Source organism: Pseudophryne corroboree, chromosome 1 (assembly GCF_028390025.1).
Source record: "Pseudophryne corroboree isolate aPseCor3 chromosome 1, aPseCor3.hap2, whole genome shotgun sequence".
In the NCBI taxonomy this organism is placed as follows: domain Eukaryota; kingdom Metazoa; phylum Chordata; class Amphibia; order Anura; family Myobatrachidae; genus Pseudophryne; species Pseudophryne corroboree.
In genome coordinates, this window is record NC_086444.1 from 1,056,289,233 (window position 1) to 1,056,312,010 (window position 22,778).

At 47.5% G+C, this 22,778-nt stretch overlaps 1 protein-coding gene across 4 annotated transcripts in view; it reads left to right on the top strand.

Moving 5' to 3' along the window:
* AASDH (aminoadipate-semialdehyde dehydrogenase) overlaps nucleotides 1–22,778 on the top strand; it is a 179,010-nt gene that overhangs the window by 27,542 nt on the left and 128,690 nt on the right. For all 4 annotated transcript variants that reach the window (XR_010177520.1, XR_010177521.1, XM_063920886.1 and 1 more), the window contains 2 exons: nucleotides 5,229–5,421; nucleotides 20,738–20,976. Coding sequence is in view for 2 of the 4 variants with exons in the window: in XM_063920886.1 (XP_063776956.1) it covers nucleotides 5,229–5,421; nucleotides 20,738–20,976 (432 nt within the window). In the remaining 2 variants the exon portion in view is untranslated. The remainder of the gene's footprint in view (nucleotides 1–5,228; nucleotides 5,422–20,737; nucleotides 20,977–22,778) is intronic.

Sequence of the window (22,778 nt, forward strand, 5' to 3'; positions counted from 1 at the left end):
ACTCCGGTCACTGAGGGTGCAGGGCGCTGGGGGGGGGGGTGCCCTGAGACGCAATAAAAACACCTTTTTTGGCAAAAAATACATCACATATAGCTCCTGGGCTATATGGATGTATTTAACTCCTGCCTATTTTTACATAAAAAAGCGGGAGAAAGGCCGCCGAAAAAGGGGCGGAGCCTATCTCCTCAGCACACTGGCGCCATTTTTTCCTCACAGCTTCGTTGGAGGAAGGCTCCCTGACTCTCCCCTGCAGTCCTGCACTACAGAAACAGGGTAAAACAAGAGAGGGGGGGCACTAAATTGGCATATAAATATATACAGCAGCTATATTAGGGAAAAACACTTTTATATAAGGTTATCCCTGTATATATATAGCGCTCTGGTGTGTGCTGGCAAACTCTCCCTCTGTCTCCCCAAAGGGCTAGTGGGGTCCTGTCCTCTATCAGAGCATTCTCTGTGTGTGTGCTGTGTGTCGGTACGTTGTGTCGACATGTACGAGGAGGAAAATGGTGTGGAGGCGGAGCAATTGCCTGTGTTAGTGATGTCACCCCCTAGGGAGTCGACACCTGACTGGATGGTCTTATGGAAAGAATTACGTGATAGTGTCAGCACTTTACAAAAGACTGTTGACGACATGAGACAGCCGGCAAATCAGTTAATACCTGTACAGGCGTCTCAAACACCGTCAGGGGCTCTAAAGCGCCCGTTACCTCAGGTCGATACAGACACGGACACTGACTCCAGTGTCGACGGTGAGGAAACAAACATATTTTCCAGTAGGGCCACACGTTACATGATCACGGCAATGAAGGAGGTTTTGAACATTTCTGATACTACAAGTAACACAAAAAAGGGTATTATGTGGGGTGTGAAAAAACTACCCGTAGTTTTTCCCGAATCGGATGAATTAAATGAGGTGTGTGATGAAGCGTGGGTTTCCCCCGATAAAAAACTGCTAATTTCTAAAAAGTTATTGGCATTATACCCTTTCCCGCCAGAGGTTAGGGCGCGTTGGGAAACACCCCCTAGCGTAGATAAGGCGCTCACACGCTTATCAAAACAAGTGGCGTTACCGTCCCCTGATACGGCCGCCCTCAAGGAACCAGCTGATAGGAAGCTGGAAAATATCCTTAAAAGTATATACACACATACTGGTATTATACTGCGACCAGCAATCGCCTCAGCCTGGATGTGCAGTGCTGGGGTGGCTTGGTCGGATTCCCTGACTGAAAATATTGATACCCTGGACAGGGACAATATATTATTGACTATAGAGCATTTAAAGGATGCATTTCTATATATGCGAGATGCACAGAGGGATATTTGCACTCTGGCATCAAGAGTAAGTGCGATGTCCATTTCTGCCAGAAGAGGATTATGGACGCGACAGTGGTCAGGGGATGCGGATTCCAAACGGCATATGGAAGTATTGCCGTATAAAGGGGAGGAGTTATTTGGGGTCGGTCTATCGGACCTGGTGGCCACGGCAACGGCTGGAAAATCCACCTTTTTACCCCAAGTCACCTCGCAGCAGAAAAAGATACCGTCTTTTCAGGCTCAGTCCTTTCGTCCCCATAAGGGCAAGCGGGCAAAAGGCCACTCATATCTGCCCCGGGGCAGAGGAAGGGGAAAAAGACTGCAGCAGACAGCCTCTTCCCACGAACAGAAGCCCTCCCCCGCTTCTGCCAAGTCCTCAGCATGACGCTGGGGCCTTACAAGCGGACTCAGGCACGGTGGGGGCCTGTCTCAAGAATTTCAGCGCGCAGTGGGCTCACTCGGAAGTGGACCCCTGGATCCTGCAGGTAGTATCTCAGGGGTACAAATTGGAATTCGAGACGTCTCCCCCTCGCCGGTTCCTGAAGTCTGCTTTACCAACGTCTCCCCCCGACAGGGAGGCGGTATTGGAAGCCATTCACAAGCTGTATTCCCAGCAGGTGATAATCAAGGTACCCCTCCTACAACAGGGAAAGGGGTATTATTCCACGCTGTTTGTGGTACCGAAGCCGGACGGCTCGGTGAGACCCATTTTAAATCTGAAATCCTTGAACACTTACATAAAAAGGTTCAAGTTCAAGATGGAGTCACTCAGAGCAGTGATAGCGAACCTGGAAGAAGGGGACTATATGGTGTCTCTGGACATCAAGGATGCTTACCTCCATGTCCCAATTTGCCCTTCTCACCAAGGGTACCTCAGGTTTGTGGTACAGAACTGTCACTGTCAGTTTCAGACGCTGCCGTTTGGATTGTCCACGGCACCCCGGGTCTTTACCAAGGTAATGGCCGAAATGATGATTCTTCTTCGAAGAAAAGGCGTCTTAATTATCCCTTACTTGGACGATCTCCTGATAAGGGCAAGGTCCAGAGAACAGTTAGAGGTCGGAGTAGCACTATCTCAAGTAGTACTACGACAGCACGGATGGATTCTAAATATTCCAAAATCGCAGCTGATTCCGACGACACGTCTGCTGTTCCTAGGGATGATTCTGGACACAGTACAGAAAAAGGTGTTTCTCCCGGAGGAGAAGGCCAAGGAGTTATCCGACCTAGTCAGGAACCTCCTAAGACCAGGCCAAGTGTCAGTACATCAATGCACAAGGGTCCTGGGAAAGATGGTGGCTTCTTACGAAGCGATTCCATTCGGCAGATTCCACGCAAGAACTTTTCAGTGGGATCTGCTGGACAAATGGTCCGGATCGCATCTTCAAATGCATCAGCGGATAACCCTGTCTCCAAGGACAAGGGTGTCTCTCCTGTGGTGGTTACAGAGTGCTCATCTCCTAGAGGGCCGCAGATTCGGCATTCAGGATTGGGTCCTGGTGACCACGGATGCCAGCCTGAGAGGCTGGGGAGCAGTCACACAGGGAAGAAATTTCCAGGGCTTGTGGTCAAGCGTGGAAACGTCACTTCACATAAATATCCTGGAACTAAGGGCCATTTACAATGCCCTAAGTCAGGCAAGACCTCTGCTTCAGGGTCAGCCGGTGTTGATCCAGTCGGACAACATCACGGCAGTCGCCCACGTAAACAGACAGGGCGGCACAAGAAGCAGGAGGGCAATGATGGAAGTGGCAAGGATTCTTCGCTGGGCGGAGAATCATGTGATAGCACTGTCAGCAGTGTTCATTCCGGGAGTGGACAACTGGGAAGCAGACTTCCTCAGCAGACACGATCTTCACCCGGGGGAGTGGGGACTTCACCCAGAAGTCTTCCACATGATTGTGAACCGTTGGGAAAAACCAAAGGTGGACATGATGGCGTCCCGCCTCAACAAAAAACTGGACAGATATTGCGCCAGGTCAAGGGACCCTCAGGCAATAGCTGTGGACGCTCTGGTAACACCGTGGGTGTACCAGTCAGTGTATGTGTTCCCTCCTCTTCCTCTCATACCAAAAGTACTGAGAATCATAAGAAGGAGAGGAGTAAAGACTATACTCGTGGCTCCGGATTGGCCAAGAATGACTTGGTACCCGGAAATTCAAGAGATGCTCACGGAAGACCCGTGGCCTCTACCTCTAAGAAAGGACCTGCTCCAGCAGGGACCATGTCTGTTCCAAGACTTACCGCGGCTGCGTTTGACGGCATGGCGGTTGAACGCCGGATCCTGAAGGAAAAAGGCATTCCGGATGAAGTCATCCCTACCCTGATCAAAGCCAGGAAGGATGTAACCGTACAACATTATCACCGTATTTGGCGTAAATATGTTGCGTGGTGCGAGGCCAGGAAGGCCCCTACAGAGGAATTTCAACTGGGTCGTTTCCTGCATTTCCTGCAAACAGGACTGTCTTTGGGCCTCAAATTAGGGTCCATTAAGGTTCAAATTTCGGCCCTGTCAATATTCTTCCAAAAAGAACTGGCTTCTGTTCCTGAAGTTCAGACGTTTGTCAAGGGAGTACTGCATATACAGCCTCCTTTTGTGCCTCCAGTGGCACCTTGGGATCTCAATGTAGTTTTGGGATTCCTAAAATCACATTGGTTTGAACCACTCACCACTGTGGACTTAAAATATCTCACATGGAAAGTGGTAATGCTGTTAGCCCTGGCTTCAGCCAGGCGTGTCTCAGAATTGGCGGCTTTATCCTATAAAAGCCCTTACCTAATTTTTCATACGGACAGGGCAGAATTGAGGACTCGTCCTCAATTTCTCCCTAAGGTGGTTTCAGCTTTTCACTTAAACCAGCCTATTGTGGTGCCTGCGGCTACTAGGGACTTGGAGGATTCCAAGTTGCTGGACGTAGTCAGGGCCCTGAAAATATATGTTTCCAGGACGGCTGGAGTCAGAAAATCTGATTCGCTGTTTATCCTGTATGCACCCAACAAGCTGGGTGCTCCTGCTTCTAAGCAGACGATTGCTCGTTGGATTTGTAGTACAATTCAGCTTGCACATTCTGTGGCAGGCCTGCCACAGCCAAAATCTGTAAAAGCCCATTCCACACGGAAAGTGGGCTCATCTTGGGCGGCTGCCCGAGGGGTCTCGGCTTTACAACTTTGCCGAGCAGCTACTTGGTCAGGGGCAAACACGTTTGCTAAATTCTACAAATTTGATACCCTGGCTGAGGAGGACCTGGAGTTCTCTCATTCGGTGCTGCAGAGTCATCCGCACTCTCCCGCCCGTTTGGGAGCTTTGGTATAATCCCCATGGTCCTTTCGGAGTCCCCAGCATCCACTAGGACGTTAGAGAAAATAAGAATTTACTTACCGATAATTCTATTTCTCATAGTCCGTAGTGGATGCTGGGCGCCCATCCCAAGTGCGGATTGTCTGCATTACTTGTACATAGTTATTGTTACAAAAATCGGGTTATTGTTATTGTGAGCCATCTTTTCGGAGGCTCCTTCTGTTATCATGCTGTTAACTGGGTTCAGATCTCAAGTTGTACGGTGTGATTGGTGTGGCTGGTATGAGTCTTACCCGGGATTCAAAATCCTTCCTTATTGTGTACGCTCGTCTGGGCACAGTATCCTAACTGAGGCTTGGAGGAGGGTCATAGGGGGAGGAGCCAGTGCACACCAGGTAGTCCTAAAGCTTTTTACTTTTGTGCCCAGTCTCCTGCGGAGCCGCTATTCCCCATGGTCCTTTCGGAGTCCCCAGCATCCACTACGGACTATGAGAAATAGAATTATCGGTAAGTAAATTCTTATTATTTCTATATATCTATATATATCTTATCTATATATATATATATATATATATATATATAGTTTGAGAATAAAATGTTGCTTATTTTTCAGATCCATCTTCAGTGTCTCACCCAGTGACCTTGTGTTTTTTGCATCACCTATGACCTTTGACCCATCTGTTATAGAGATGTTCCTTGCTCTGTCTGCTGGAGCTTGTCTACTAGTTGTTCCAGACCCACTTAAAATGATGCCTCAGCAACTGTGCAGACTCCTGTTTCACCAGCATAGAGTGACTGTACTACAGGTATGGAACAGAGCTTCAACCAGTAATGACAGAAGCAGAGGACAAAAAATATTTTGTGCCATAGCTTTTCTAAAATCACATATTCCTCAAAGCTGAGCTACAGTAATGGGCCCTACACACATGGCGATGTGCCGTCGAGCTGCCCGACGGCCGATTCTTCACTCCTCCCTTCACCCGGCTCCATAGCGGTGCAAGCTAATATGGACGAGGTTGTCCATATTGGCTTGCATGTTTAAACGAGCCGGCACCAACTGTGAACATTACTAATATGTTACTATGTCATGTTACATTTGTTACTAAGGGGGCTATTCATGAAGCAGTGAAAAGAGTAGAGAAACAGACCAGTGGAGAAGTTGCCCATGGCAACCAATCAGTATCTCCCTTACATTTTATAGAATGTACTTGATAAAGGTTTCCTTCAGAGCTGATTGGTTGCCATGGGCAACTTCTCCACTGGTCCGTTTCTCCACTCCTTTCACTGCTTCATGAATAGACCCCTAAGTGCCTCATTTTCCTTGCTCTGTTTCCAGGCACTTTTATTTTTACATGTTGATGCACAAGTGCAAGGGCTATCCACACAATTGTTCCCCTATTCTAGCACTGCTATGTCACCTGTGCGTTTCTTTCCATTAGATGCAAGTGGGGTTTAGTGTCACTTGTATACCAGATGTACATAAATGGAGCCACATCATCTGAATGTGTGCTCAGTAGTGTATATTTTAAAATTTTGTTTTAAATTAAATGGTAAATCGTTGGGGGAAAAATTGTGACCGTTTCTAGATCAACATTAAGAAGGGAATTCAGTTGTTTTATCGGACACCCAAAGTAATGGGTAGCTATCAGAGGATGCTTCTTCGTAGACCGCGGGGGACGATACCCTTCAGTCTCAGGACGACTGTATGACGCAGACCAGGTTGGATGATCTCATCAAGGCTGTCCGTCTGCAACTGCAGATTAAAGATACGGATACGCCTGCAGATACTGAGGCGCCTTTCTTCAAACGTAAGAAGAAGGATCCTGCAGTGTTTCCTCCCTCTACTCACCTGAGCGCTGCTTTCAAGATACCCTGGGCACACCCGAATAAGAAATTTCTGGTGTCCCGGCACATTCTTACCTTCTATCCAGTGCCGGAAGAGGAACAAAAGAAATGGGAAACACCTCCTCCCGTGAATGCTCATTTGGCCAGATTGGTCTAGTCGACCACCCTGCCTATTCCTGATGTCACATCTTTACGGGATCCAGCTGATAAACAGTTGGACCAATTCCTCAAGACAATATGTGCTAGTGCAGGCGCAGCTACCTGTCCTGCATTTGCTTCGACCTGGATGTCTTTAGCTATCGGTAGTTTGGCAGACGCTCTAACGGATGGCCTCCAATCTGGGACACGACGCTCGGATTTACTCTCCTTGGTGGACCGTATCAGAGAAGCTAGCACTTACCTGAGTGAGGCGGCTAAAGATTTGGGTACATTTGCTGCCAAAATCTCTGCGGCCTCGGTGACGGGTAAGCTTGCCTTGTGGCTTCGCTAGTGGAGAGCGGATAATGACTCTAAGAAACTTTTAGAGTCTCTCCCCTTTACGGGAGACATCCTCTTTGGACCTGAATTGGATAAAATTGTGACTAACCTGGCAACTGCCAAGCCTGCTTTTCTGTCTTCAGCTCCAAAGTCCAAGCAACCTTCCTTTCGCTCTCAGGGCAAATCAAAGGGCCAGTCTTGCTCCCGTGTACAGGGTTCCTTTTCTACATCTACCAAACCGAAAGGTTGACAGTCCTAGGTTGGATGTCGTCAAGCTCCTAAGCAACCCGACAAGCCTTCAGCATGACGTGAGGCGTCCCCACCAGGACACCTCCACGTCCGACTCTTGGTTGTCAGGCATAGTATCCAGGGGATATACCCTCTCCTTTCTGGAGCGGCCACCTTGTGAATTTTTTACCACCAGTCTGCCAGTGGACGTTAGCAAGGCCACCACCCTTCAGTCTTTCATCAGATCCCTCCTGACGGTAGAGGTACTGGTTTCTACTCAAATCTGTTACGTGTACAAAAGCCAGACTGTTCTTTCCGACCCATTCTCAACCTGAAGAAGTTAAATCTTTTTCTTCGTATTCCCAGGTTCAGGATGGAGTCTCTCCGGTTCATCATGCAGGCGCCGGACCATCAATGTTTCTTGCATTTCGCTCTTCGGAGCAACTACTATCGGTTCCGAGCCCTGCCTTTCAGTCTCTCCACAGCACCAAGAGTTTTTACCAAAGTCATGGCTGTCATGGCGGCCCAACTGCGCTTACAGGGAATCAGGATTCTTCCATACCTGGATGACCTTCTTCTCCTTGCTCAGTCTCAAGTGGTCTTACAACAGTATCTCCAGGTCACAATTGCGCTGTTGCAAACCCATGGCTGGCTGATCAACTGGCGCAAGTCCAGCCTGACTCTGTCCGAGTCCATGCTTCATTAAGGGGCGATCCTGGACGTGAGGGTTCAACGTGTGTTTCTACTCAGGAACAAGGTACTGGATATCCAGACGTTAATCAAGGCTTTCCTTATACATCGCAGTGTTTCTCTTCATCTTTGTATGAGGATCCAAGGCAAGATGGTCTCTTGTTTCGACATGGTGGAGTATGCCCAGTTCCATTCCAGATCACTGCAACTGGAATTGCTCCGTCGCTGGAACAGGTCACATCTCCATCTCGGGTCCAGCCGGATTTTACTGTCCAGGAAAACTTGCCTGTCACTCCTGTGGTGGCTTCAGTCGTCCCATCTCACAATGGGCCGCCCATTCCTGATCCAGGTTATAGGGGAGGAGGAGCCTCTGCTGCACTCTGCAGAAGTTTAACTCCTTGGTGCCCGCAGTGCTCCTACACCTACAGTCTCAGTGTCCACCACGGCTTCCGAAAACAGGATTTTACGGGTAAGACAAAAATCCCCTTATTGCAGTGACTCATGAATAAAGTGTTACAAAGAGAACGACATGTAACCATGAGTGCTGCTGTTATTGATGCCTGTACGTCGGAGTAATGCTTGTCGATGCTTTGCCAATTTATTAATCATTTACTAGCAGATGTTTCATGTTATTATTGACAACTTTTATTATTTTTATGTATATTCTGTGTATGTGATTCGCGATTTTTTGTTTATTGGCACCTGTGCTTTGGGCTCACCTGATGTCATTGATAGGCGTCTCTGGCGGGTCCTGTAGCTCATCGTCACACATGGTATGGGAAGCAGGTATAAGTGCAGTGCTTTTTGTATATGGTTGGTGTATCCTGATAGCGAGATATTAAATAAATCTCGAAACGATTATTACTGCTGGTGTCTGCGTCAATTTATCCTGAGTGCCGCCTTTGTTAGGATTTGTAAAATATACAAACACACACACATTCAGGTCCATAAATATTGGGACATCGACACAATTGGGCTCTATACACCACCACAATGGATTTGAAATGAAACAAACAAGATGTTCTTTAACTGCAGACTCCGCTTTAATTTGAGGGTATTAACATCCAAATCAGGTGAACGGTGTAGGAATTACAACGGTTTCTATATGTGCCTCACACTTTTTAAGGGACCAAAAGTAATGGGACAAACTAAACAATCCTAAATCAAACTTTCACTTTTTAATACTTTGTTGCAAATCCTTTGCAGTCAATTACAGCCTGAAGTCTGGAACGCATAGACATCACCAGATGCTGGGTTTCATCCCTGGTGATGCTCTGCCAGGCCTCTACTGCAAATGTCTTCAGTTCCTGCTTGTTCTTGGGGCATTTTCCCTTCAGTTTTGTCTTCATCAAGTGAAACGAATGCCCAATCGGATTCAGGTCAGGTGATTGACTTGGCCATTGCATAACATTCCACTTATTTGCCTTAAAAAAACTCTTTAGTTGCTTTCGCAGTATTCTTCGGGTCATTGTCCATCTGTACTGTAAAGCGCCGTCCAATGAGTTCTGAAGCATTTGACTGAATATGAGCAGATAATATTGCCCGAAACACTTCAGAATTAATTCTGCTGCTTTTGTCAGCAGTCACATTATCAATAAATACAAGGGAACCAGTTCCATTGGCAGCCAGACATGCCCACGCCTTGACACTACCGCCACCATGCTTCACTGATGAGGTGGTATGTTTTGTGAGCAGTTCCTTTCCTTCTCCATACTCTTTTCTCTTCCTATCACTCTGGTACAAGTTGATCTTTGTCTCATCTGTCCATAGGATGTTGTTCCAGAACTGTAAAGGCTTTTTTAGATGTTGTTTGGCAAACTCTAATCTGGTCTTCCTGTTTTTGTGGCTCACCAATGGTTTACATCTTGTGGTGAACCCTCTATATTCACTCTTGTGAAGTCTTCTCTTGATAGTTGACTTTGACACACATACACCTACCTCCTGGAAGGTGTTCTTGATCTGGTCAACTGTTGTGAAGCTTTTTTCTTCACCATGGAAATAATTTTTCTGTCATCCACCACAGTTGTTTTCCGTGGTCTTCCGGGTCTTTTGGTGATGCTGAGCTCTCCAGTGCGCTCTTTCTTTTTAAGATTGTTCCAAACGGTTGATTTGGCCACACCTAATGTTTTTGCTATCTCTCTGATGGGTTTGTTTTGATTTTTCAGCCTAATGATGGCTTGCTTCACTGATAGTGGTAGCTCTTTGGATCTCATATTGAGAGTCGACAGCAACAGATTCCAAATGCAAATGTCACACCTGGAATCTACTCCAGACCTTTTACCTGCTTAAATGATGATGAAATAACGAGGGAATAGCCCACTCCTGTCCTTTAAAATAGCTTTTGAGTCAATTGTCCCATTACTTTTGGTCCCTTAAAAAGTGTGAGGCACATATAGAAACCGTTGTAATTCCTACACTGTTCACCTGATTTGACTGTAAATACCCTCAAATTAAAGCGGAAAGTCTGCAGTAAAAGAACATCTTGTTTGTTTCAATTCAAATCCATTGTGGTGATGTATAGAGCCCTAAATATGAGAATTGTGTCGATGTCCCAATATTTATGGACCTGACTGTATGTGTGTGTGTGTGTGTGTATGTATATATATATATATATATATATATAGATAGATAGCTAGCTTGTGGTGGGTCCGGCACTCCAATAACTAAGAACAATGTGTCCCTGGTGCCTTCACTGTCCACACGGGTAGATACAGTAAAGCGCTGTGCGGCACTCAGGTTTGAAGGAATAGTCGCCACACTCTGCCTTTCTGAAGAAAGGCAGAGTGTGGTGACTATTCCTTCAAACCTGAGTGCCGCACAGCGCTTTACTGTATATGTGTATATATATATATATATATATATATATATATATATATATATATATAATTATTTTTCTCAAATGTCCTAGAGGATGCTGGGGACTCCGTAAGGTCCATGGGGTATAGACGGGATCCGCAGGAGACATGGGCACACTATAAGACTTTCAATGGGTATGAACTGGCTCCTCCCTCTATGCCCCTCCTCCAGACCTCAGTTAGACTTTGTGCCCAGTAGAGAATGGACACACTCTAGGGGAGCTCTACTGAGTTTCTCTAAAATACTTTATTGTTAGGTTTTTTATTTTCAGGCAGACTTGCTGGCTACAGGCTCCCTGCATCGTGGGAGTGAGGGGAGAGAAGTCAGACCTACTTCTTCTTAGTTCAAGGGCTCTGCTTCTTAGGCTACTGGACACCATTAGCTCCAGAGGGTTCAATCACTTGGTTCGCCTAGCTGCTTGTTCCCGGAGCCGCGCCGTCAACCTCCTCACAGAAGCCAGAAGAAAGAAGCCGGGTGAGTATTAGAAGAAAAGAAGACTTCAGTGACGGCAGAAGACTTCAGTAACGGAGGTAATATGCAGCGGTCGCACTGCGCTCCATGCTCCCACACACCAACGGCACTCACAGGGTACTGGGCGCTGGGGGGGTGCGCTCTGGGCAGCAAGTTACTGTAAGTTAAAAAGGTACCGACGGCAGATATATACAGTTTAGGTGCCTGGACACTGGTTACCATACCCCCGCAGGATACCGCAATGGCCGCGCTGCACGCCATTGCTCACACATACCAACGGTCGGTACAAGGGTGCAGGGCGCTAGGGGGGAGCTCCCTGGGCAGCTATATAGATATATATATTTATACTTGGAGACACCTATACAGTAGATGACACTGTATAGGCACCCCCGTTTACATAAAAAAAAGCTATAATGTGGAGCGCCGAGAAGGGGCGGAGCTTAGCCCTCACTTTGGGAAGCGCCATTTTTCTGTATGTCCCCGCCAAAAGACAGTGCAGGGGCACGGTGTTTAGTGCTATAGAGTGTAGATATAGCACTATTTTAGGCATTTGGGTCATTTCCTCTGTATATTATGCATGTGTATGTATTTATATATGGAGATCGGTGTACTCCCTGTCGGTTATCAAATATAGTTAGTCGACATGTGTCGTCAGGAGTGAGTGCTCTGGCTTGAGGTCACTGTCGGCATTGCCGTCGCCTGTTTCAGTGGGTTGGTAGTTGTGTACTTGTCGACAGTAATCCCTATAGGGGAGACACAGTTAGTATGTGACCGACTCTGTCGGCACCAGCTGTTTTTACTGGGTGTAAATTAACATCAGTAACTAGCTTAGACCGGTATATATGTTTATATGTATGTATAGATATATGGTGCGGGTGCCATGGGCCTGTAGCCCAAGCACAGACATAGGGGGAGTGTTATTAAATTTAGTTATATATACTTCCCTCGGTCCCCTCGGGGTTGCATGACTGTTTTGCCTGCTTACTACTCCCGGCTGTCGACCATACTGTTTCCTAGTAGATTCCCGCCTGGGGCGTTCAATACATGGTCATACACATTCAGAACACATTAATGTCACATGGGACCTGATTTCCGGATTATCTGCTTATATGTATGTTGTGTGTGTATGTATGTGTATATGTGTGTGTGTGTGTGTGTGTGTGTGTGTGTATGTGTGTGTGTGTATATATATATATATATATATATATATATATTTAGGATATTTGTGTATTACATTATGTATATTCATATTATGACTTCTAATGAATGCTGAAGTGAAAGTATTCCTTCTCATGTGCTGGTCGCTCTGTTGATAAAGCTCTAGGTCGGTAGTGACGAATTGGTATCAGATCGTCTCAAGGAGTCCGAATGGTTATTCTTTTCCCACCGCGGAGAGAATACTGCGAAGGTCAGCTCCTGGTCGACACGGGGCCCTGTCTCAAAGGATCGTATACAGGAAGCTAAGTGATATTTTTATTTCTATGCTTTGATGTTATTGGCATTACATGCGCAGGGGGGAGTGTTTATATTCGGATACGCATCCGATAGATTTACCCTAAGAGGAGAGGGGATGTTCCTTATGTTGATTCTTCTCTATAACATTGAGGCAGACTGCCGTGCGTATACAGGAGGTATGGCCGAGGGACTGCTAAGGCTGACTCCGAGAGATACTGGAGTTTTCCCTGTGACGGAGTACCGCTGTTTGGGGTTACATCAGTTCAGTCAATCTCGGCGGATACTGCTGGTGATTCTAACTCGTGAGTTAGTTTCCTTCACAACGGTTGGTGACGCATTCTTTTGTGGGATGCAGTTCTTTTAACCGGTTCGATACCGTTCCTTTTTATTTTTCTGTACAGACAGTGGAAGGTGAAAAGAGTAAGAGTTCTGCAGCCTTGTGAGGTTCGCAGGAGCGGATGTCGTTTTCAGTTTCTACCACATCCACCACATATCGTTGAGTCTATCTGACGGGAGCCCACTCCGGTGGGAACTCGTCTACTACTTTTCAGTCAGTCCGAGAATAGACAGGGACCTGTGAGTTAATTATGGAATCCAAAGGGGGACATTCTGGTGTTACAGATGTTTCCCCTCACTAAAATTTCTAATAAATCTTGCCATTCCCCTTGGGAAGGGGAGGTAGTACGCGACGCCATACCAGAGGTGCGTCAGGTTCAGGGCATTGTCCTGCTGGCCCTGTTTTATAAAAAAAAAAAAGAAACTAGGTTGTTTAAATGCGAAACTAGGTGGTTTAAATGCGTTCTCCGCATTCAGTTTCCCTGGGTGGATATCCAGGATTGTTTTGCCATTTCACCGGAGTGATGTCAGTGGGATGGTATTCTTTCAATAGTGAGAGCCATTGTTGTTCTGTACTGGGACACTCTCCTGATTAAGGCGAGGTCAAGACACAAGTGGTGCAAATCGTTGTTGTCTCTCTGTCTGTTCCTCAACACAGGGGAAGGCTGTTATTCCCAGCGACGCAGGCGTCGGAGGTGGGTAGCAGCGTAGATAGGGAACGGTTGAAGTTCTGTGTGTTCCTGTGGAAAAAGATCTGAGGATCCGGAGTCGGATCAGTTTAGCAGTTTAAATCCATCAATATGTTCCGTTGATGAAGAGATAGGTGCGGCCTAAGAGGCCTTTTCGGTGAGCAGGTCAAATGCTAGATTGGTTTTCAAGGGTGGTCATATTTTTGGGGTTGGCATCCGCTGGGCGGATGTCGGAAGTAGCGGCTGGGTTTCACAAGAGCCCTGTTTGATCTTCCAGTGTGGATAGAGTGGTTTGAGAACTCGGATAATAGTTCTGCCAAAAGTGGTTTGTGTTTCACAGAATCCTTCCTGTTTGATGCCTGTGGTTGCTTAAGCATTGAATGATTCAAGGTCTCTCGATGTAGTCAGGGCTTTGAATATTTCTGTCGCCAATTTGGCTCATATTGGGGAATCAGAGGCTCGGATTGTCCGGTATGCCCCAGCATGTTTGGGGTGCCTGCGTTTCTGCAGTCTGTTACAAGCTGTCTGTGATTCGATTCGGCGTGCTTGTTCTACGGCTGGATTGCCGTTACCGAAGTCGGTAGTGACCCATTCTGCTAGGTAGATGGGGTCTGCTTGGGCGGAGGCCCGAGGAGTCTCGCCGGTTCACCTTTCCTGAGCGGATACTTGGTCGGTTTCAAACGCTTTGGCTAAGCTATACAAGTTTGATACCCAGGCTGATGGGGACCTCTCAATTGGTGCTGCAGAGTTGTACGCACTCTCCCGCCCGGTCTAGAGCTTTGGTATAAACCCCATGGTCCTTACGGGGTCCCCAGCATCCTCTAGGATGTTTGAGAAAATAGGATTTTAATACCTACCGGTAAATCCTTTTCTTTTAGTTCGTAGAGGATGCTGGGCGCCCGTCCCAGTGCGTACTGTGTCTGCAGTTATTGGTTTTGGTTACACTCCGATAGTGTTTTCTCTGACGTCCTAGTGGATGCTGGGACTCCGTAAGGACCATGGGGAATAGCGGCTCCGCAGGAGACAGGGCACAAAATAAAAGCTTAAGGATCAGGTGGTGTGCACTGGCTCCTCCCCCTATGACCCTCCTCCAAGCCTCAGTTAGATTTTTGTGCCCGGCCGAGAGCTGCTTAGAATAAAAGTTTAGTTTAGGTTTTTTTATTTTCAGTGAGTCCTGCTGGCAACAGGCTCAATGCATCGTGGGACTAAGGGGAGAAGAAGCGAACTCACCTGCGTGCAGAGTGGATTGGGCTTCTTAGGCTACTGGACATTAGCTCCAGAGGGACGATCACAGGTACAGCCTGGATGGGTCACCGGAGCCGCGCCGCCGTCCCCCTTACAGAGCCAGAAGAGACGAAGAGGTCCGGTGAAATCGGCGGCAGAAGACATCCTGTCTTCAGACTAAGGTAGCGCACAGCACCGCAGCTGTGCGCCATTGCTCTCAGCACACTTCACACTCCGGTCACTGAGGGTGCAGGGCGCTGGGGGGGAGCGCCCTGAGACGCAATATAACAGTATATACCTTAGGTGGCAAAAAGAATACATCACATATAGCTCCTGGGCTATATGGATGTATTTTAACCCCTGCCATTTTTACACAAAAAAGCGGGAGATAAGGACGTCGTGAAGGGGCGGAGCCTATCTCCTCAGCACACAAGCGCCATTTTCCCTCACAGCTCCGCTGGAAGGACGGCTCCCTGACTCTCCCCTGCAGTCCTGCTTCAGAATCAGGGTAAAAAAGAGAAGGGGGGGCATTTTTGGCAGCAAATAACGATAATAACAGCAGCTATAAGGGAATAACACTTATATAAGGTTATCCCTGTATATATATAGCGCTGGGTGTGTGCTGGCAGACTCTCCCTCTGTCTCTCCAAAGGGCTAAGTGGGGTCCTGTCCTCTATCGGAGCATTCCCGGTGTGTGTGCTGTGTGTCGGTACGCGTGTGTCGACATGTATGAGGAGGAAAATGATGTGGAGGCGGAGCAGTTGCCTGTGTTGGTGATGTCACCCCCTAGGGAGTCGACACCTGACTGGATGATTGTATTTAAACAATTAAGTGATAATGTCAGCAATTTGCAAAAAACTGTTGACGACATGAGACAGCCGGCAAATCAATTAGTGCCTGTCCAGGCGTCTCAGACACCGTCAGGGGCGCTAAAACACCCGTTACCTCAGTGGGTCGACACAGACCCTGACACAGATACTGAGTCTAGTGTCGACGGTGACGAGACAAACGTAATGTCCAGTAGGGCCACACGTTACATGATCACGGCAATGAAAGAGGCATTGAACCTTTCTGACACTACAAGTACCACAAAGAAGGGTATTATGTGGGGTGTGAAAAAACTACCAATAGTTTTTCCTGAGTCAGAGGAAATAAATGAGGTGTGTGATAAAGCGTGGGTTTCCCCCGATAAAAAACAGCTAATTTCTAATAAATTATTAGCATTATATCCCTTCCCGCCAGAGGTTAGGGCGCGTTGGGAAACACCCCCTAGGGTAGATAAGGCGCTCACACGTTTATCTAAACAAGTAGCGTTACCGTCTCCTGATACGGCCACCCTCAAAGAACCAGCTGATAGAAGGCTGGAAAATATCCTAAAAAGTATATACACACATACTGGTGTTATACTGCGACCAGCAATCGCCTCAGCCTGGATGTGCAGTGCTGGAGTCGCATGGTCGGATTCCCTGACTGAGAATATTGATACCCTGGATAGGGACAATATTTTGTTAACTATAGAACATTTAAAGGATGCATTGCTATATATGCGTGATGCACAGAGGGATATTTGCACCCTGGCATCAAGAGTAAGTGCTATGTCCATCTCTGCCAGAAGAGCGTTATGGACGCGACAGTGGTCAGGGGATGCGGATTCCAAACGGCACATGGAAGTATTGCCGTATAAAGGGGAGGAGTTATTTGGGGCTGGTCTATCGGACCTGGTGGCCACGGCAACGGCTGGGAAATCCACCTTTTTACCCCAGGTCACTTCACATCAGCAGAAAAAGACACCGTCTTTTCAAACTCAGTCCTTTCGTTCCCATAAGTACAAGCGAGCAAAAGGCCACTCCTTTCTGCCCCGGGGCAGAGGAAGAGGAAAAAGACTGCACCATGCAGCCGCTTCCCAGGAGCAGAAGCCCTCCCCTGCTTCTGCCAAGTCTTCAGCATGACGCTGGGGCTTTACAAGCAGACTCAGATATGGTGGGGGCCCGTCTCAAGAATTTCAACGCGCAGTGGGCTCACTCGCAAGTGGATCCCTGGATTCTACAGGTAGTATCACAGGGGTACAAACTGGAATTCGAGGCGTTTCCCCCTCGTCGGTTCCTGAAGTCTGCTTTACCAAAGTCTCCCTCCGACAGGGAGGCAGTTTTGGAAGCCATTCACAAGCTGTATTCCCAGCAGGTGATAATCAAGGTACCCCTCCTACAACAGGGAAAGGGGTATTATTCCACGCTGTTTGTGGTACCGAAGCCGGACGGCTCGGTGAGACCCATTTTAAATCTGAAATCCTTGAACACTTACATAAAAAGGTTCAAATTCAAGATGGAGTCACTCAGAGCAGTGATAGCGAACCTGGAAGAAGGGGACTATATGGTGTCTCTGGACATCAAAGATGCTTATCTCCACGTCCCAATATACCCTTCTCACCAAGGGTACCTCAGGTTTGTAGTACAAAACTGTCATTATCAGTTTCAGACGCTGCCGTTTGGATTGTCCACGGCACCTCGGGTCTTTACCAAGGTAATGGCCGAAATGATGATTCTTCTACGAAGAAAAGGCATTTTAATTATCCCTTACTTGGACGATCTCCTGATAAGGGCAAGATCCAGGGAACAGTTAGAAGTCGGAGTAGCACTATCTCAGGTAGTGTTACGTCAGCACGGGTGGATTCTAAATATTCCAAAATCGCAGCTGATTCCAACGACACGTCTACTGTTCCTAGGAATGATTCTGGACACAGTCCAGAAGAAGGTTTTTCTCCCGGAGGAGAAGGCCAGGGAGTTATCCGAGCTAGTCAGGAACCTCCTAAAACCAGGCCAGGTCTCAGTGCATCAGTGCACGAGGGTCCTGGGAAAAATGGTGGCTTCTTACGAAGCGATTCCATTCGGAAGATTCCATGCAAGAACGTTTCAGTGGGATCTACTGGACAAATGGTCCGGATCGCATCTGCAGATGCATCAGCGGATAACCCTGTCGCCAAGGACAAGGGTGTCTCTCCTGTGGTGGCTGCAGAGTGCTCATCTACTAGAGGGCCGCAGATTTGGCATTCAGGATTGGATCCTGGTAACCACGGATGCCAGCCTGAGAGGCTGGGGAGCAGTCACACAGGGAAGGAATTTCCAGGGCTTGTGGTCAAGCATGGAAACATCTCTTCATATAAACATTCTGGAACTAAGGGCCATTTACAATGCCCTAAGTCAAGCAAAACCTCTGCTTCAGGGTCAGGCGGTGTTGATCCAATCGGACAACATCACGTCAGTCGCCCACGTAAACAGACAGGGCGGCACGAGAAGCAGGAGGGCAATGGCAGAAGCTGCAAGGATTCTTCGCTGGGCGGAAAATCATGTGATAGCACTGTCAGCAGTGTTCATTCCGGGAGTGGACAACTGGGAAGCAGACTTCCTCAGCAGACACGACCTTCACCCGGGAGAGTGGGGACTTCACCCAGAAGTCTTCCACCTGATTGTAAACCGTTGGGAAAAACCAAAGGTGGACATGATGGCGTCACGTCTAAACAAAAAACTGGACAGATATTGCGCCAGGTCAAGGGACCCTCAGGCAATAGCAGTGGACGCTCTGGTAACGCCGTGGGTGTACCAGTCAGTGTATGTGTTCCCTCCTCTGCCTCTCATACCAAAAGTACTGAGAATCATAAGAAGGAGAGGAGTAAGAACTATACTCGTGGTTCCGGATTGGCCAAGAAGGACTTGGTACCCGGAACTTCAAGAGATGCTCACGGACGAACCGTGGCCTCTACCTCTAAGAAAGGACCTGCTACTGCAGGGGCCTTGTCTGTTCCAAGACTTACCGCGGCTGCGTTTGACGGCATGGCGGTTGAACGCCGGATCCTGAGGGAAAAAGGCATTCCAGAAGAAGTCATCCCTACTCTGGTCAAAGCCAGGAAGGACGTAACCGCAAAACATTATCACCGCATTTGGCGTAAATATGTTGCGTGGTGTGAGGCCAAGAAGGCCCCTACAGAGGAATTTCAACTGGGTCGTTTCCTTCATTTCCTGCAAACAGGACTGTCTATGGGCCTAAAATTAGGGTCCATTAAGGTTCAAATTTCGGCCCTGTCGATTTTCTTCCAGAAAGAACTGGCTTCAGTACCTGAAGTTCAGACATTTGTAAAAGGGGTGCTGCACATACAGCCTCCTTTTGTGCCTCCAGTGGCACCTTGGGATCTCAATGTTGTGTTGAGTTGTCTAAAGTCACATTGGTTTGAACCACTTTCCACTGTGGACTTAAAATATCTCACATGGAAGGTGTCGATGCTGTTAGCCTTGGCTTCAGCCAGGCGTGTGTCAGAATTGGCGGCTTTATCATATAAAAGCCCTTACTTAATTTTTCATTCTGACAGGGCGGAATTGAGGACTCGTCCTCAATTTCTACCTAAGGTGGTTTCTGCATTTCACATGAACCAACCTATTGTGGTACCTGCTGCTACCAGGGACTTAGAGGACTCTAAGTTGCTTGACGTTGTCAGGGCCTTGAAAATATATGTTTCCAGGACGGCTGGAGTCAGAAAATCTGACTCGCTGTTTATCCTGTATGCACCCAACAAGCTGGGTGCTCCTGCTTCAAAGCAGACGATTGCTCGTTGGATTTGTAGTACAATTCAGCTTGCACATTCTGTGGCAGGATTGCCACAGCCAAAATCAGTAAAAGCCCATTCCACAAGGAAAGTGGGCTCATCTTGGGCGGCTGCCCGAGGGGTCTCGGCTTTACAACTTTGCCGAGCAGCTACTTGGTCAGGGGCAAACACGTTTGCTAAATTCTACAAATTTGATACCCTGGCTGAGGAGGACCTGGAGTTCTCTCATTCGGTGCTGCAGAGTCATCCGCACTCTCCCGCCCGTTTGGGAGCTTTGGTATAATCCCCATGGTCCTTACGGAGTCCCAGCATCCACTAGGACGTCAGAGAAAATAAGATTTTACTTACCGATAAATCTATTTCTCGTAGTCCGTAGTGGATGCTGGGCGCCCATCCCTAGTGCGGATTGTCTGCAATACTTGTATATAGTTATTGTTACAAAAATTCGGGTTATTATTGTTGTGAGCCATCTTTTCAGAGGCTCCTTTGCGTTTATCATACTGTTAACTGGGTTCAGATCACGAGTTGTACGGTGTGATTGGTGTGGCTGGTATGAGTCTTACCCGGGATTCAATATCCTTCCTTATTATGTACACTCGTCCGGGCACAGTATCCTAACTGAGGCTTGGAGGAGGGTCATAGGGGGAGGAGCCAGTGCACACCACCTGATCCTTAAGCTTTTATTTTGTGCCCTGTCTCCTGCGGAGCCGCTATTCCCCATGGTCCTTACGGAGTCCCAGCATCCACTACGGACTACGAGAAATAGATTTATCGGTAAGTAAAATCTTATTTTCGTTTATGTCAGGCTGTTGCTGGCGTTGTGCATGCATTGGCGAGAGGTATCTTATTGGGTGTGTTGACACACTGGTTGTGTTACATGTTCTTTCAGTATGTGGCTGTGTATTGTTCATGCTGTGGGCTGGTATTCTTTTGAATGCCATGTTCTGCGGTATATTCGTGGTGTGAGCTGGTATGACACTCACCGTGTTTAAACAATTAATCTTTCCTCGAAATGTCCATCTCCCTGGGCACAGTTTTCTAACTGAGGTCTGGAGGAGGGGCATAGAGGGAGGAGCCAGTTCACACCCATTGAAAGTCTTATAGTGTGCCCATGTCTCCTGCGGATCCCGTCTATACTCCATGGTCCTTACGGAGTCCCCAGCATCCTCTACGGACTAAGAGAAAAGGATTTACCGGTAGGTATTAAAATCCTATTTTTTAAATTATAATTAGCTGTTTTTATTTTTGCCTGTTTAGGTGACACCCACCTTCTTGAGACGATTTGGTTTGCACACCATCCAGTCTTCTGTACTGTCCAGAAGAACATCCCTTAAAGTTTTAGCTCTTGGAGGGGAACAATTCCCACCTCTAAATGTTTTCCGAAGTTGGAGGGAGCCTGGCAACAAGACACGTATATTCAATCTCTATGGAATAACGGAAGTGTCAAGCTGGGCGACTTGTTGTGAGATTCCAACGACCATTCTTTACTCTCAAGGGTAATTTGAAGCCCTTTATTTTTAATATTTGGTTACAAAGTAGTAAGCCTTGATTTGTGTGTAGTTGTGGACTTTGGGTTCGTTTCGAAAACTGCTATGTATATGATACTTGTATTCTTCCTCTCGGTTACATGGTCACCATTGATGGGTAGAACAGGGTAGGGCCATGTCTGGTGCTTTAGAGATCAGCAGTGGGAAGCGTGCCCTGATGCTGCTAATGTGTTTTCATTAGCCACTACATTGGGAGTGACTGTTACGTAGGAGCCAGGTTGGAGCTCTACATGTACATACTTGACTCTCCATGGGGGTCCATGCAGTTTTTTTTTCTGTATCCAGAAAGCTTTGGCTCAATTGGGGCACTGGAAAGCTTTGATACAGCAGGAATGCTTTTCTGCACCATGGCATGTGGTTTATGTGCCTAGTGTGAAATACAGCACTGTATGGGGCGGGATGTAATGGTGTGCGATTTTATTTATTTTATTTATTTTTTTTGCACACATTCCATCTCGCACTTTGAGAAGGTGACAGTCGGCGCCGCAACTCGCATATGTATTGCAGTGCAAGTTTTTAGTAAAAGACTCAACCTGCATGTGAGGTCTCGCGAAAAAATAGACCTGAACCTATTGGTTAAATTAGCACCTTGTAATGCTAGTTGCATTACAAGGTGAAAATTTAGACAGAAGCATGCACAGATCAGTGAGATCCGTGCATGCTTCTGTGTGTAAAAGTAAAAGACAACGTGCAGGTTTCCCCCAAAAGCACAACCAGGCCCGGGCCTGGTTCCAAAAATACGGGGGACAAAAGAAGTAGGGGTCCCCCATATTTTTAAAACCAGCACCGGGCTCCACTAGCCAGGGAGGTAATGCTGCAGTCGGGGGACACTCTCTTTTTTCTTTTTTTTTTTTTTCTTTTTTTTTTAATATAGGTCCCTGCGGCTTCATCATCACTCCCCCTCCCCCAACTCATCACCCCTGGCCAGGGTTCCTGGGGAAGTGTGGACCCCTACAATAAAGGGGTCCCCCCTCCTCCAGGCACCCAAGGGCCAGGGATGAAGCCCGAGACTGTCCCTGCCATCCAAGGACTGTGGATGGCGGCCTGATTAGCCATAAAAGTGTCTTTATATTAATATTTCTTTTGTTGTGGAACTACAGGTACCAGCACGTGCTTTAATGCCCCGCATGCTGGTACTTTTGGTTCTCCCAAGTACCAGCATACAGGGGAGGCTTGCTGTGGGACCTGTAGTTCCACAGCAAAAGACAATTCTTTCTTTCTTTCTTTTCTCATTTCTTTCTTTCTTTTTTTTTTCTTTTTCTTTTTTCTTTTCGTTCTTATCAGCACGCCATCCACAGCCCACGGATCACCCCTGGATCTTGGGTGCCTGAAGGGGGGGACCCATTTATTGTAGGAGTCCCTACTCCCCCAGGGAACCCCAGCCAAGGATGACTAGTTGGGGATGGGGGGGGAGGGTGATGCTGCAGCCGTAGGAACCTATATAAAAGTGTGCCCCGGCTGCGGCATTACCTCCCTGGCGAGTAAAGCCCGATGCCAGTTGTAAAAATACGGGGGAGCCCTAAATCTCTTGTCCCCCATATTTTTGGAACCAGGACCGGTCCAAGAGCCCTGTGCTGGTTGTTTAAATACGGGAAACCCTACTCAATTCCCCCCCCCCCCCCGTGTTTTTTGCAACCAGCACCAGCTCAAAGAGCCTGGGGGATGGCTTTGCTTTTGAAGGGGGACCTGCACGTCGTTGTTTTTTTAACTCTTGCTTTACCATTACACACAGAAGCTTGCACAAATCTCAC